This window comes from Solea senegalensis, linkage group LG2 (assembly GCF_019176455.1).
Source record: "Solea senegalensis isolate Sse05_10M linkage group LG2, IFAPA_SoseM_1, whole genome shotgun sequence".
NCBI lineage: Eukaryota > Metazoa > Chordata > Actinopteri > Pleuronectiformes > Soleidae > Solea > Solea senegalensis.
Window position 1 is genome coordinate 12,847,979 of NC_058022.1, and position 16,996 is coordinate 12,864,974.

Here is a 16,996-nt window from a genome sequence, read left to right on the forward strand (position 1 = left end):
CATTTTATGTCGTATTTTTAGTTGTGATATAAAGTAGCAATAATTGAGCAGAAGTCACAAAATAGAACGTTTTTTCTTACCAAGTGAACTTTGAACTGCAACGAAATTCCAAAAATTCACAATATGATTTTAAACATTTTGAGTACTTTTTGCTCAGGTGTGTTTATATAAGTGGTGAAAATGACTTTTTTTTTTCATCAGCTTGTCTAGGTTGTGCTGAAAAAAGATATAAGACACTCTATATTACACATTCTTATAGCCTCTGTACACAATCATACATGACTACATATTAAAGATATAATCCAGTTCCTCTTCACAGGAACGGGCAATAATTCAGTAAAAATGTTAATATCAATAACAAAAGCTTCAATGCACACATTTGTATGTAAAATGTTTCTCTGTTTAACATGTGATCATTTCAGTAATTCATTTAAAAACCCACAATGAACTGGTCTCCTTCAACTTTCACTTGGGAGCCAAACCTTTATGGTAATAAATATCATTATTGACCTTATAGACTGGGTACACGATACAGAGACCATGTTACAATACATGTTGTGATACACGGTTATTTTGAGTGATGACAACGTCCTACACAAAATTTTAACATCTGCTTTTATCACCTTAATCAACTGACCTCTGCTGCCACCCACTGGCTTTATTCCACACTGCAGCTTAGTACAGTACAGTGCTTCTCACACTTTTAATATGTTAAAATACAGTGAGCTACAGACTTTTCACAAGAGGCAAATTTATTCCCAATGAGATCATTTGCTCTCTCATCCTCCTCCTCTTCCTCACATGCACTTCACACACTGGTGCAGTGAAATTAGATTAAGATGGAGTGAGAGATAGGGTGACTCTAAGATCACATATCCCTGGTTTATACAGCAGAACGGTATTTTTTATCTAAGTACCATCAAAGGACACTCACGAACCACCGGTGGTACACGAACCACAGTTTGAGAATTCATGCTGTTTTATTATATCTTTCCATTTGTTTTTACATGTGGCCCTAATACTTTTCTGTACTTACGAAACATTATTCCGATCCACAATTGTGATTTTCAGATATTTCCACTTTCTTCCAATGACATATGAACTCACTCATGTGTTTGGCATTTGTCAACAGTATCTACACCTGGAATCATAATCTCCAGTGCGAGATTACGTAGACCTAGTTCTAGTTAATTTCCCTGGAATTGTGCCGTTGTGTCGCATTTAAAACGTATTATGAAATAAACTAAGAATTTATGTCATATTTAGTTTATTTCAGACAAACAAACAGCACAGTTTTAACACTGGCCGGGTTATTTCTTTGTACTTGATGTCGCAGTTTCACTACATTACTCGGGCGTCAGAAGTTAGGGAGTGGCGTTGTCAGGAGTGGAATTTCACTTCCTGTATCTGCTCTCAGGTGAGTCACCTGTGGCCCCTGTGTCTTCACTGCTTTTTCTGTCGACATCAAACGAAGTGAATCGTCGCGTCCGTGTAGGACAGTTTCGGAGTTGTTAAAGAGCAGCGCGGTGTGTGTTTGTGTGTCCGCGGGGAACCGTCGACACCTCTACAGGGACACTTTTTATTGAAACGCCATTTGACTGAAGGCTGCTTTCTGGAGTGGGAGTGTTGTGTTTTTTGCCATTTCTGCGGCCTAAATACTTCGCACAGGAGTCTAATATCACGAAGAAGTGGTGTTTATTCCACCCACTGTCGCTACAGGTGTGTGTTTTTATTATTATTATAGGTGTGGGGACTTTTTCACAGGGGGAGAAAAATGAAAGGAGAGTTTGGAGCGTGTGTGCTCGTCTCGCTCCTCATGTTGCTCCTCGGCTCCAGTGAAGGTCAGGACTCCGGGGATGAGTGCTTTTCCAAATTCAAGAGCGGAAGTGAGGACTTTGTCCTCGACGCGGACGAGTCGGTAAAAGACGGCGCGAAGTTCGTCTCGTCGCCCAAGTTGGACCGCGTCAGGGACTGCGTGGCCGCCTGCTGCAAGGAGCCCATGTGTAATGTGGCCTTCATGGAGCGCGGGGCCGAGGAGAACTCCATCAAGTCCTGCTTTCTCTTTGACTGCCTGTACAAGAAGAAGTACGCCTGCCGCTTCGTCAGGAAGAAGGGATACATTAATTACATCCTGGACTCCGTGTATGACAGCTACCTCGAGGTGGACGTTCCTCCAAGTAAGAATAACCCTAACCCATATTGATGTATTGTTACCTGTAGCAGGTCCGGAGCCAAAGAGGGGGGTGGGGGGGATGAACTCAGGGCCCCTTTTGCACAACAGCAATTCTGACATGAAAATAACAGGTTTAAACAATCAAATTCATGATTACTGAGTCACATCTGTTAAATGGATGGATTGCTGGTTCAGTGTCACGCTTGCCCTGACTTACATGAGCTGAACAGATCCACAGTCATCAATGTGTTCACTTTAACACTGGTGCTTTTCCTGTCAAAACATGTTAAAACAAAATGGCACTTGTGCAATGAACCCACTGAGGACAACACAATTATTGGTGAGATGCTCGTCACTGTGGTGCTGAAATGGAACAAAGGATGTGCTGATTTTGAATTTAGGTCATTCATAGACACTAAAAGATATCCAGTGACATAAGTAGGTAATACCCCCAGTGATGTGTTCTTTTGATTTGAATTGGTAATCTAATGTTATTTTCTCAAACTTGAGTATCCGCCATTACTTATGTCAATCCAGTACAGTCTCCTGTCTCCTTTTTAAACATCTTGGCTGTCAATAAGACATTACATTACATTACATGTCATTTAGCAGACGCTTTTATCCAAAGCGACTTACAATGGAATTGTAAGTCTGTAAACCATATGGAGATAGATTTGGAACAGACTTCTTCACTCGTTTATGTTTAAGTATTAGATTTAAATATGGAAACATTATTTTGTATTGCAAATATTTATTTCAGTGTAATTACGACAGGGACTGTTCATATAGTCTTAATTTAGTCTCACTGGCTCAGTCCCTCAGTAACGATGCAAAACTGACCCACACTCCACATTGTGACCGTCCTCCAAACAAGTTTCCTCGTCTTTCCAGCAGTTTTACGGCAGACGCGTTCACTTCAGCATGTTCACACATGCCAGGCTGTAATGGCCTCTGGTGTACAGCTTCAGGTTTCTGTTTCCGCCTCTGACTCTCATGTGTTGCAATGTTGTAACTGGAAATAGTTGCATTGTGATGATCGAGTTATGGTAGAGCTTTTTTTTTTTGGATTTCTTTTAAAAATGTGAAGTACATTGACCTCATCGTGTCACTTGCAGATGAAAATGACCGTCCACCAACGGCCAATGGAGGACTGGACCAAGTGGTGCAACCTCAGGACAGCTTGACACTGAATGGCATCCAGAGCAAAGACGACAAAGCAATCGTGACCTACCAATGGCAGATGCTAACTGGATATCCTTATGCCGTCATTGAGGTGAGTGAAGTGAGGCGACGCAAACCCATTCTTTCCACATTTCTTTCTCGTGATCCAGTTTTAATAATCTTGCAACACTGGCTTTTTTTTTTTATTCCTTGTAGCAAACCAGCTTCAAAGACCAGATTATTGTGTCCAATCTGACGTCTGGAGTGTACAAGTTCCAGCTGACCGTCACGGACACCATAGGCCAGTCAGACTCGACCAAGGTCACCGTCCTGGTCCTCACTCCTGAGCAGTCTGAGCGTGAGTATTTAGCCAACCGTGATTTGAACATAATTCATTATTTATGAAGCATACCTGGTTTATTTGAACGCACGAGAAACTCAAATTATGTCATCCGGAATGAACATAACGTAAATAATATGACACAGATCATCAAATTAAATTGGTTGCTGTATTTTTTCCTTGCATTTAATGAAAAAAACAAAAATGGTTTGCGTTTCAGTCGTAAACATGAGTCATTATCCCACTGTATTTGTTATTCACAGTCAACCACCTTATATTTACAGTTGGGCAACGTGTAAGCCATGATAATGCCCTGCGGTCCTGAAAGATTTTCGAAAGAAAAACTCTTCCTCTTCCTTTTTTAAAACTCCAAATAGTCACATCTGATTAAACTACGACGAGTGTATAGTCATAGTTTATCAATCAATCAATCAGATCTTGTCTATATATTAAGGCATAAAAACGCAACCAAGAACAAGCCCCCACCACACCCTCTTGTCAGCCCACCCCCTCACTCATTAACCATCCCAACAACAAACACAGATTAGCACATACTAAACATAAAACAGAGACGTGGAATTTAGCCAAAAAGGTAGGACATTTTAATTAGTCTCCTTTTTGTTTTAAAAGGATTTGTTTAAAAAGTAAACAAAATCTCTTCAGTTTCCCTTCGATTGTTTGGCCTTCATCACGTGAGCACTTCCATGTTGATTGTTATCGAACCTGTCAAGACTTGTTCGCCAAATTCCTGACAAAACAAAGCAAAGATACAGAGATAGAAGCTCATTATGAGACGGATGAACCTGATCCCACTTTTGTTTGGCGGCAGAAAGCTCACTAGATCATTTATTTGAGCAACGACGTGTCAGACGCAGTGATATCACTTCCCTTCTGTTGCGCAAAGCTGGAGGCCGCCATCTGAATGTGAAGGCTTCTCGGAACTGTACGTGTTTTTGTTTAGAGTTTCTACGGAAAACAAGCGCAGCAGAGTGGTTAGTGAGGTTTTTACTTCTTCCCCTGCTGCCACCCCACTCTCCACCCCCGACTCAACCAAACCTGTCAGTCTGGTTTCAGCTTGGGTTACACAAACAAGAAAACTCCAGTCACCACCACCACAGTCTACCTCAGTATTGATTAAAAGTCTTTGCATTAAATCCTCTGAAAGTGTTGCCTTTCACGTACATTTTCTTTAAAAATCTTCCTGTTGCTTGTTCATCGTATACTGAGGGACAGAAAAAGACATGAAAGCGTTCGGTGGCTCAGTTACCCATTAACAGCATGTGTCCTAGGAATGTTCTTAAGTGTGAAATGCATGGGCATGGCAGTGACTCTACATGTCAATACTGCCAAATTAAACCCTTGATAATAGACGGTTTGAATAACAACACAGCTCACTCGTGAATGACAATCACTCCTAGTAATGTGAGCGCTCGCTAATGAAAAGTGTAGCTTACATCTGCGTCACTTCGCAGTCAGAGCGCTTCTTTCTTTCTTTCTTTCTTTTTTTAATGTACTGAAACATTTGCACTTTGCATTAGTGCACGATGTGACTCAACAGCCACACGGCGACAACCCTACAGTACATACAGGCCTCTGTTTCATTGATACAGACTGTTAAATGTCTGTGTGCAGGTCACCAGCCTTTGTAATTATACGTCTGCTATTTATGACGCAGCCGCGAAGAAGGGGAAGTGAGAGCAACATGTCTGCGGTAAGTCAAAGAACGGGTGCATTAAGAGTCAAGTGAGTAACGCTTTATTCTGCGTCCGCCAGATCACTGTATGGCTCCCAAGAAGATGGGGCCGTGCCGCGGAGCTTTCCCTCGATGGCATTACAACGCCGCCTCAGAGAAGTGTGAGGAATTCACCTTCGGAGGCTGCAAGGAGAATCTCAACAACTATTTGTCCAAGGATGAGTGCACCAAAGCATGCTCTGGCTCAGGTATATGTGCGATGCTTGTACTGTACACACATGATTTGGTTGGATGACGTGGTTCTAATCAACATTTTGTCCTATCAGCAGTTATTGGCAATCAAATGCACGTAGTTACTCGTCAGCAGAATGGTTTCCTCCCGAGAGTTAGATGTGAGGTTGTGAAATCGACCAACCTCACGTCATGTAAAGCCAATGTAATGTTACAGCCAGCAGATGGTTACGATAGGATACTGTAGGCACCATTTAGACAGAAACATAGAAATTAATTTCATACTGTTGAGATTGGTTTTAACATTTTTTTTCTTTTTCCTTTCAGAAAAAACCAGCGTAAGTGGTAGAGGTCTGCCAATTGGTACACCGGGAGGTAAGTGATTCTTGATATTCTACCAATACTCTCAATCATACTGTATATTGTTTGGATGTGGAAGTCAAGACGGAAGGAGGAAGGGTGACTTTTAACCACACTGAATTGAACCTGAATGAAACGGTTTGCACAACATAAGTGATTCAAATAAAAATGATTGGTTTGTTTGTTCCTTTTTACGTTTAACACACTTAATTAACACTTCAAATTAACAACTGAATAATATATCAAATCACGAATCACCAGTCGTAACAAAAATTAAGTTACAAAACTTTACGCAAGTTACAAAAATGCTACACAAGTTCCCTCATGGTAATGCAAATATTAACACTGACGACACCAGTGAACTCAACTCCACTAAGTGAACTTATTTCAAGTGCTGATGGGTAAATACTTGATTATATGTATATTATACTAATACAGAAATGTAAAATATGTCAAATGGAGAGCCAGATTTATCAAAAGGAAATGCAATTAACCAGACTTTGTCTTTCATATAACGAAACAGGTATTATTAGTAGGAATATAACTCTTTTATTAACCATTCAACACAATTTTTTAGCAATTTTAGTGAGTCACTTTCAGACTGGACATCATGGTGAAGGCCTTCTACGTTAACAACCGTTCCTAGAAAGTATAAAATTCTTAAAAAAAGCAAAAACGGTTGCATTGCTGATGTGCTGTCAACAGTGTGAATATTCTTGGGCCTGTGTTTGTGTGCCACAGGGAAAAAATGCGGCGCTCCCTGTACCATCGAGCAGTTTGCCTGTGACGACGGTTGCTGTTTGGATCCGGGCCTCGAGTGCGACTCCACCGCACAGTGCACCGACGGCTCGGATGAGCAGAAGTGCGATGACTGTGAGCAGTGTTCACCGTACGGAATTCTCGCATGAGTCCATTAAAAGACGCGTTAAATTAAACTTTGCCTTTGCTTTTAGTGAACAACAAGTTTCGGTTTCTGCTGCTGATTCCATTGGATGAGCAAAAAGGTGATTTGAACTTTTCTAGATTTGTCATTTTCTTCTTGGGAAAACCCAAATAAATGCAAGACACACTCACACACCCAGTGCTACGATCTAACACTACCTTGTCATTCATCGTCTTCCACAGTGCGCTGCACAGAACCTCCCAACACAGGAAGCTGCAGGGACAGTCTCACTAAGTGGTACTACAACCCCATCCAGAAGAACTGCTATCGCTTCAACTACGGTGGCTGCCAGGGAAATGAGAACAGATTTGAGAACAAAGATTCCTGCATGAAAGTTTGCCGTGGGGTGTCAGGTGCGTTATATAAACACTGTGTTTATATTCTGCTAAATTAAAAAAACAGAATAAAACACGCCCTGGATCTCTTTAACTATCATTTCCCCATCCTCCTTCTCTACTCTGTCCATTTTCTACACATGACATTTTGTCTTTTGTTAGCACCCAAATATGTCCATGGAGCAGTTGTTAGTATACTCATGTTTGTTTTGATGACCTTTTCTAGTCAAAAATACTGTCCTTATATTCAAATCAATGCCTATAAACTGCTACTGCTTTGAATGTCTCATATTGTGTACATCACAAAATCTCTAAAACTGTATTATGCCTCTCCCCCCCTCCCCCCTTTCAGAAAAGGATGTATTTGCAAGAAAGGAGGAGTTTGACAAGCAGGTCGCTGGGAGCCAGACAGGTATTGCCTCGCTTCACTTTCATAATTCGACACCTTGAATAGTTATTTCCAGAATTTCCCCATCAACAAATGGTCCAAATTTCATGGGGCAGATGAATATCGCTCACCCCCACCCTTCTGTTTCAAGCATGTAGGAGAAACCTATGTTGACGGTCAGTTAGCTTTAAAACTCAGATGATATTTAGTTTATCCATCAAACACAGGGTGCCCCAGGATGGCAGCCGCCTTAACGACCCACATCATTATCATTATTTGATTTAAAGGAAATTCAGAATACCTGGTACCAGGTACTATTTTTAGTAGGCTGGTTATTGCGTTTCCTAGTGGAAATGAAACATGTACTATACGGAACCGTTCCCCTCGGTGAAAACCACATGTTAAAATATCTTGTCTTTCACTTTCACAGGTATTATAGCAATAGCTGCCGTCCTGGGCGTGGCTATTGTCATCCTGCTCGCCGTCCTGCTCTACTGCATCTTTAAAGGAAAGAAGAAGAGCGCACAGCACCACCGCGTGCCAGTCAACACCATCCCGGTCACCACGTTGGAGGACAGAGAGCGTCTGGTCTACAATAGCACCACCAAGCCCATCTGACCCACATTGTCTTCACCTTTGACCCCCTGCCAAGGTGGTGAACGACGCCAGTTACCGGAGCTTTGTCAGATTAATGACAGACGAGACAATATCCGTTGACTTAAATTTGAATGCTGGAAGGGATTTTTTTTTATTTTGTCCATATATGGATTGTTTTTTTTTAAGGTTTGCTGTACACAGAAGGCAAAGTGTTGTCATTTATGAAATATAGAGTGTCTAATGATCTTTTAGCTTGTATTTAATGCAGTGACCTGTTAAAATAAGCTGCCGGCTGTGCATGTACTCAGGTTAAATGGGGAGAAATTTGTTTAGCGTGTAGATAGTTTATCATTCGATATCCTACAGGTTATTCCCATTGAAACAGGTAAGAAGAATAAACGTGTTTTCATTTTTGCTTCCATTACAAGATCTCATAGTAACCAGAATTTACCTCTTTTTTAAAAAGCAGTCCTCCATTAATGCCAGAACCTAAACTCTCAGTGTTGCTTGTTGATGTAAAGTAAGATTATCCTGCCTTTGTGGATTTGTAATACCACATCCTGCTTCACCAGCTTCTTCACTCTGTCAGTTTAGTTTTTTTTCCTCCCCTGTTTTATACATAGTTGTTACACTGACACACACGCACTCGCACACACACATTCATAATGTTGTACATAATTTTAGAATGTTGAAAGAATTATTTTACTTGAGGAGATTATTTGTTTGATTTCTCAAAAAAGTGTTTTTAGACGTTAAACAGAACCTATTATGCCGTATAAAAGCAGCAGTGTTGTTGAATATTCAACATTCTAGTGATCTAATGATTGTACATATATGACCTGATCTAACTGTTTGTAGCAGTTCTGTGATGTTTATACAAAATAAAAAATATTAACTAAATGTTTCGTGGAGTCTTTATTTTTTGGCAGAAGTCATTGACTACACATTTAGACACACACACACTTTCCCTCTGTACATTTTCTACTTTTATTGTGTTTTTATTTCATTTTTATATGAAGCAGTGTGAGTATCTTGCATTATGTGTTTATAAGTAAACATTGAATGATTGCGTCACAAGATTTCATCCATATATTCTCTACAGGAACAATTCTGTTAATTTTTTTGTTTTTAATATAAACTTTAGTGACTTATTTCTTGCTTCACGGTAACGGATTGTTTTCTTTTTTGGAGATTTTCCACCTTATCGATGCATGTTCTTGATGCATCGATAAGGCTTTGTCATGCTCTTAAGAAAGTGCTTTGCCTGTATTCAAATATAATATTCAAATAAAATGCATAGTGATGAGTTTGCAAATATGTCAGACTCACTGAATTATGTACAGGCTGTTTCTTTTCCAGTGACCTTTTGGGTTGTTGATGTTATTGTTGTTTCTATGGTTTAAGATTAAACACAGATGTATTTGACGCACGCACTTATCTTTTGACCTGTGATCATCACGTTCCGTTTTGAACATCTGATGTTGTAATTTCTGTGCGACTGGGACTCAGATAAGGCGAAACCAGGCCGAGTCTGTCTGCTAACGTTATTACATCCATGGCAACACATGCAGTACTCAACAGGGACGGCATATACGACACAGCCTGGAACACATAGGTATTATCTTAACTCCTATAGGACATTTAAGTACAGGTTGTCATTGGGCATGTCAGGAATTTCAGGAGGTGTAGCCTTTCCTTTAAGCCCCATACATCCAACAAAGAGCATACACACAAATTACACGTGTCAACAACCATAGTGACTAATAGTTTCTCTACATACATAACATTTAAAACCAACCATAATATCATAACTTAATATACCACAGCATGTAGTGAACTGTTTTTTGTATCTGTTCAGCTGCCTATAAGCAACAATACAACATATTGGGCCTGAATAATATAACAAATAGACTTTTATTCTTCAATAACAAGTAGTCCTGTTCTTTTTAGATGATTTTCATGAGTGGGCTACAGATATTTGGTCATTTCCTTCTTAAATTCCACTTGGGCGCCACCCACACACTGGACAGAGACACTGCTGTCTTTTGACCAGCAGGTGGCGACATTGGTTCAACTCTGCTGCGTTGGCAGCACAGACAACACAAAATCTCCACCCTGTTGATTAAAAAATATTTGTCTTATTACTATATGACATCCTTAGCACAGTGTTTTTTGCAGATTTTTTTTTACTGGCGCATGATCAGTTGATTACAGTTTTCACTGTGCATATTGCTTTTCTGCACCACCCCTATGTGGATCTTTAAATAATCTCCAGGAGGAGGGCCAAGAGAGGGCCCCTCTCCATTTAATCAGACACATAAATTATCATCCACCCAATTGTCTCACAGAAGCCACCCTTTGTCAGTTCAACCATTCTGCTGAGCTGACCCTCATAAATGTAATTGGCAGGGTGACTATTTGTTATGTTCTTTCACAGGCCTGTCGCTGGTTTCAGAATAAGAAGTTGCCTTACTGCCAAATAGTTAGTAACACACAAGGAATGCTGTGCTGTGGTGTTTTGGTGTAACACAAACAATCAACGTGAACAAGAAGATAAGGTTGAAACAAAATTAAACAGATATTTAAACACATGTTGTACTTACCATACACACATTTAATAGACATTATTTTCATAACCGATAATCAATCAATGAGTATTTGTTTGTTCTGTGAAATGTCAAAAAATGTTGATCAGTGTTTCTCAGACCTGGAAATGATGATGTTCTCAAATGTCTTGTTTTGTCCACAAACCAAAAGCATTGATGTTTTAATGATTTCTTTGTGCAATCAGAAAAAAAACCATTAAAACAGATTAATTGATTATCAAAATAGTTGACTATTAATTGAATCATCGATTAATCGAACAAGCTTTGCATTCCTAAGCAATGCACTTCCATGAATTTTGTCTTGTATACACATGGAATTAAAGATGCATTCATGAAACACAATAAATAAATAAACACACACACACACACACACACACAGATTATTATTAAACCATTATTTACTGAAAGAAAGGATGAGGTTGTTGTAGCCAGATGTGAGGACGCACGGGGATGGGGGGGAAATCTCAGGCTTTCACAACACAGACGCTGGCCTGTCAAAAACAGGCGGTCCTGTGATGCGTTCACTTGCCCCTCGTAAAGGAAAAATTGTTCCGACGAGTGGCCAAAAAATACAGCTACGGTGTACCTAATCACCTGTATTGCTCAGAACTGAACTCAGAACTTTATTGAACTGACAGTTGTGAATTAAACGACACAGTTGTATTGTTTTATTAATATTATAATATAGTCTTCTACTGGGCCCAAAGTGGCTAGCGGGCCACCAATTAGAGGTTGCTATATTTCCGACAGCACGTGAACGCAGCATTAGGTCTTCACAGTTGTTCAAAGATGCATCTGCAGTGTTTGGTCGCTGCTGCTGTTTGTGTGTGTGGACGCTGAACGGCCGATGTTCTGGGACAAGCGTGTGTGTGAGCGGCTTTTATCATGTAAAATGAAGAAACGAGTGGAGTAATGTGAAGTTTCAACGATACTGACACAGCAGATAAACTTTATTTTTCTTCCACGGAGTCGCTTGAAGGAAAGACGTTGGCGAGTTCGGTATGTGAAGTGTTGTTTTTTAAAAAAACCCGTAGAACTGTTAGCTAACATTAACTGCGTGGCTACATGTTTTCTGTTTTCTTACGGTGTGATTAAAGTTTGGGGTTTGTTTGCTCTGTTCTGAAATTCTGGACGTTTTAATTGCATTGTTGATGCACAGATTCAGCTGTCAATGGAAAAACAATGGAGTGAAATCTACCTGAGTAAAACTGCACCATACAACTGTGAATTGAACTAGTTCATAGTGGGTTAATTTATTTATTAGATACTAGTGAACCATACATAGCGTTTTTGTGTGGATGTGTAATCCTTTTCTTCACTGAATCAGTTATCCACCGTGACGTTCTTCTATCCACTATTGCCATTACAGATATCCACAACTTCATTCTTATTAGCACACATGACGTCACTGTCCCCCATTCATGTGTATGGGGTTTGTCTTTTCAGTTATCTTCAGATAACCACAATGTGAACTGTGGATATCTGCAACACAATTTGTATCCATAATTCCCTTTTGATATGTGTTACAAACTAAATGTGAGGAGTCATGACCAGTCAAAATTAAATAGTCATAATCCAGTTGCTGATATCCACAATATCGCATTGTGTACATACATGTATCTATGATCAGTTTTAAAGATATTAAACTACACACAGACATGAAAAAGTGACATCACTTGTCCCAGGAAGAATGTTGTTTTTGATATCTTTAATGTACATTGTTATGGTACATTAAGAACACTTTCCTGAATGTATTCCTCATTGTGAACTCTGCTGTGTCATATTATTCTCATATATCACATACAGACTTTTGAGGCATTTTACACTACATGTAATTTCACAACAGGCAGTGGGATGTGCAGATAGCAGGAGTTTCAGTCAGATAAGTAGTGTTTGTCTTTGACAATACACACTCTCAGTTGAGTGAACTTTGATCAGCTGCTGGGGTCAGTTTTTATTAAAACTTTTTTCCAAAGGAAGGACATTTTCCGACCTAAGCATTTATGTCACACATGTCTTGTGAATAAAACTAATCCTTGTGCTGCAGCTGAATCATTTGCCATTTCCTCTTTCTCTGCATCCAATTCCTCCCCCCTATGGTGCCCGTGCCTGGCCCCAGAAAACGGAATTGTTCTTTCTAATGAGCACCCCAGTGGGACACACTGAGGTTTTAAATGCAGCCCATTTATTGGTCAGTGACTCTCCCCACCAGCTGCCAAAGAAGAATAGGACAAAAATCAATCAGTTACCAGTGAAAAGTTCCATCTTCTACTCTTTTTGACCTCACTTGACCTGTTAGACAATAACCCCTGAACTTCATTTGAGATAAATGTTGCTTCATTGTCAAGAATAACACTTTCCTCCAGGTGGTCCAGACAGGAAACTGCCTTGAGTGAGTCTTGGATCACAGAGTTGGCACGCGAGTTCTTCTTCCCGAGTCTCGGTATGCTGAAGCCATGATAAAATTACCAGAGCTGCAGAATGTGAGAGGTTTTATTCAGGGGTTTGACGCTTATTTTGATGCTGCTAAAGATATAACTAGATCTTATGAGACTGTAAAGTTGCACAATTTGCCAGCTGCGGCTTGGGTTTCACTGTGAGAGTTGAAGGTCAACTTTTAACCTGACCTTACAACACTGAGGAGTGTTTGTTTGACAGTGGAGGTGTGTGTGTGTGTGTGCCATAAGCGATTTAGCATTCCAGAACCCTAAGGGAGGTCAAACATTTTTGTCATTGATGTAAAGTTGACAAGTCCCACAAAAGCACGGGGGGAGCTGTTTGTCTGCAGATGTAGTGTAATGCACCTTTAAATGGGCTCGCTGAAATTTCTATTTCAAGTTTGGGTGTCTGCTTTCCCTTCTAAACAGAACAGAGCAGGACAGACACCATGGAGGACTACTTGCCCCCGAGTTTTTCAACACTTCTGATTTTTAAGAGCTGGAAATCTTTATGTTTCTTTTCTCAAATACGATGGCATATACCAACGCCACTTGTCAGGTAAACATTCTGTGGTAATTAGTCATCGGTGGGGAGGTTGAAAATAGCTATTCCAACACAGTGGGGAATGATTATTTTCTCATTAAGTGCTATTTTGGCCACCGTGCGTATGTGCGTATGGGCAAAACTCCTCACAGTGGACTAAAATAAGAGGGTCATATGCTGTGTGTCTGTGGGAAGTCACGGGTTCAGGCAGCGTCTTTTGTAGAAGCTGTGGATTTAATTGAGATGAAGAGAGACTGTCAGGATTTATTGTTTTGCCCAGTGAATGAAAAGCAGTTATTCTCTTAAAGCCTGGGTGTGTTGGGGGGACAAACTGAAGGCGTGATGTGGGAAAGAGGGCAAAAGCAAAGCTGTTTGTCAAGGGGTATTTTCTGTCAGGGTTGACAGGGTAAGAGAGAGGTCATGCAAAATAAACATGGCCGATGCTGAAATAATATAGACTCCTTGTTTGTAGTTAGTCCATAGGACTCTGGATCTAAGCCAGACTTGACTTTTATTTCTTCTAAACTTAAACATCTGTCCCGGTTGGTGATGTCTTAAAGACACTGCTCCACTGTGTTTGACTAGAGACATCCCAAAGGACTTATTTCATGCTTTTAGGTTCCTGTGGGCCATGTCGGGCCAGACGGGGAATGCAATTTAATGCGGTAGGTCTGCGATTGTGACAGAAAAGTCCTCCAGGGAGTTGTGTGGATTATTTTTAGCAACTGCCTGAGGTAAAAATGAGTTTGGGTCATTAATTGTTGCAGTGAAGCAAGGTCGCGTTCCTTTTTGACTTTAGATCGTGAAGCTAATCTGTGTCATGATAAATCACTTGGCAAAAAGACAGCTGGTAGATGGGTATTTCCTTTTGGAGACTGATTGAATAACAGGATTTATCAGGACTTAGATGTTAATAGAATCCATTTATTGTGAGCCGTTTGTTGTTATATATTATGTCACATCCTCTCTAACCTCTTTCCTGGAGAGACAGAGAAAGTGACTTGTCTCCCTAATAGCAGAAGTCTTCTTTTCCCTCTCACTTCCTCTCTAGACATACTGTATTTCAGTTGTTTCACTTCTCTCATCACCTTGAATAGTCTGTCTGTGGTTAAAAAAAAAATACTGGAGGTAGTCATCGCCCCAGGAGCTCTTTACCTGCAGTGATTCAGGCTTAAAGTCTTGGTTCATGGTATATGTTTGTCTGTGTGTGTTTTAACACATTTGTGATGACTCACTTCGTTTGCACGTGTGCAGTATTCCGGTCAGCACCCCCAACCCCCCCACCCCCTTAATCATCTGTTTGTTGTGTTTTAAAGAAAGGAATTCAGGCTTTGACTGTGGGGGATCAGTGTAAAGCTCGGTGATTAGAGGAACAAGGACGTTTATCTGCCCATCTGAAGAAGTGATCCATTGCCGGTCTTTTCTTTTAATAACCATCCCATTCACTTTTGCAGCATCTGTCTTCAATTAAGGGCCAAGTTGCTGATTCTCATGTGGTGGGGTTCATGCTGTGGGTAACGCGGGCGTCAGCTGTGGGAACCAAATGCTGTCCATTTGTATGAAATGGCAGCGAGTTCAAGCACAGGTGGCAAGCTTGGTATGAATGTCGGTCTGTACGCCAGAATTTACACATTTTCTCTGCCCCCTCCCTAGAAAAACAAAGACTATGTATTATTTTATGTCAGCAAAACGGGAGGTAAACGTTAATCACGTGCAATTCAGTCCAGAAATGTTAAGGTTGTTGGTTTTACCACTGAACCCATTTCCTTGCTCAGAACATCTTTCAACCTACAGTCTTTGATAAGACGTGGAAAACATTTACGTCTACAGTGCATGTTTGGTTTGAGCCCATTATTTTCTTATTTTAGCCTCTTGTTGACCAAAGAGAGATTAGCATAGTTTTGGTCTCATCAGTTTGCAGGGTTAAAGTGGGCAGGATTATCAGATTGTTTTATTATTTTGTTGTTCATTGAGTCCGGTTCAAAGCTTAACTAACCCACTACTTGAAAAGCAATTTATAGAGCCAGGCTTGATCAAAAACTGTTGGAGGAAACTTTATTCTTTCTTAACTGAGGACAAATCAGTCTTGCAGCATTTATTTCAGAAACCCTAAAACCTAGAAACTTTGTTTATAATTTACAGACAAAATATTATATTATATTCTAGATATTCCAGACATTTTCCTATTTCCTACATTACGTATATGTTGCATAGTGATGGAGACCATGCAATAAAAAGGATTCTGACATTACATAAACCCCCAAAAGAGATACTTTCGCCCAGGCTTCAGCTGCATGAACCCTACAGTGAAGCAGTGATCTGATGTTCAGAAGCAGCTCTGTGACTTCTCCTCTTGCATGCCTGCACATCTTAATTGCCAGACCTCTTGGCAGGGAGCTCAGTTTGGCCCCGGCTGGCCTGGCTGTTAGTTTGGCACAGTGGCCAGCAAACACACTATGAAGAATGCCCATCCTAATCCCCGAAGAATTTCTGCTCCTCTGATCGTGCTGGCCCAAGAATGTAATGTTTAAAAGCTGGAGGCACACCAGGAATTATACTGGGGCGAGTTCTCATGCACAGCCCTCAATCTTAATTTGCTGCAAGGAGGCAGAGAACAACTGTCGTGAGAAAATGGCATCACAGCGACTCTGAGGAGACGCACCTCATCATTAACAGTACTGAAGTCTGGCATGAGGGATTAGAAAAAGACATGCTACCAGACTCTGGGCAGTCTCACTCATAATGAGAGACTTGTTTTTGATTGGGTATGGATTTATTTTAGCACTTGTGAACATTTTTTTGTCATTCTTTAGTAAGTTGAAATATTTGGCATCATTGATGCTGCTTGAAATTGTGTTTTATTGTTTTTTTTAAAGATATTAATATGTATATGACTTAAATGGCAGTTGTTTACGGATGTTTACTTTGTTGTTTTTGAATCTTCCCTTACATATCTTAGCCCTGGTTACACTACCAAGTGGCTGACATGAGCTAATCCAGAGCAGCAAACAAGGGAATGGGAAGAATTTCCCCTTTTATGTAAGACCTGATTAGCCTGGCTAGTTGATGCTCTCTGTTACCCAGACCAGTCAAGAAAAGTGTCACACAATGTAGAAACCAATGGTGTTTTTTTAAGTCAAACTGATGAAAAATCATAGACACTGCCATGCTGTCTGTACTGTATGTC

At 40.3% G+C, this 16,996-nt stretch overlaps 2 protein-coding genes across 4 annotated transcripts in view; both read left to right on the forward strand.

Moving 5' to 3' along the window:
* The first annotated feature begins 1,391 nt into the window (after positions 1-1,391).
* spint1a (serine peptidase inhibitor, Kunitz type 1 a) lies at positions 1,392-9,121 on the forward strand. Its single transcript, XM_044019820.1, has 10 exons — positions 1,392-2,177; positions 3,289-3,446; positions 3,551-3,692; positions 5,448-5,615; positions 5,926-5,973; positions 6,700-6,831; positions 6,912-6,962; positions 7,084-7,254; positions 7,589-7,648; positions 8,055-9,121. The coding sequence occupies exons 1-10, from the start codon at positions 1,775-1,777 to the stop codon at positions 8,240-8,242; spliced, it is 1,521 nt and encodes a 506-aa protein (XP_043875755.1). The 5' UTR covers positions 1,392-1,774; the 3' UTR covers positions 8,243-9,121.
* A 2,497-nt stretch (positions 9,122-11,618) lies between these two features.
* Positions 11,619-16,996, forward strand: part of LOC122765498 (pleckstrin homology domain-containing family G member 3) — a 29,773-nt gene continuing 24,395 nt past the window's right edge. For all 3 annotated transcript variants that reach the window (XM_044019774.1, XM_044019775.1, XM_044019776.1), the window contains exon 1: positions 11,619-11,826. The gene's annotated coding sequence lies outside the window, so the exon portion shown is untranslated. The remainder of the gene's footprint in view (positions 11,827-16,996) is intronic.

Bases quoted from the DNA above. Each gene is read 5' to 3' on its own strand.
- spint1a (XM_044019820.1), top strand. From the start codon at position 1,775: ATGAAAGGAGAGTTTGGAGCGTGTGTGCTCGTCTCGCTCCTCATGTTG. The intron at 3,693-5,447 runs GTGAGTATTTAG...TGCGTCCGCCAG, and splicing joins CACTCCTGAGCAGTCTGAGC to ATCACTGTATGGCTCCCAAG. The intron at 6,963-7,083 runs GTGATTTGAACT...CGTCTTCCACAG, and splicing joins TCCATTGGATGAGCAAAAAG to TGCGCTGCACAGAACCTCCC.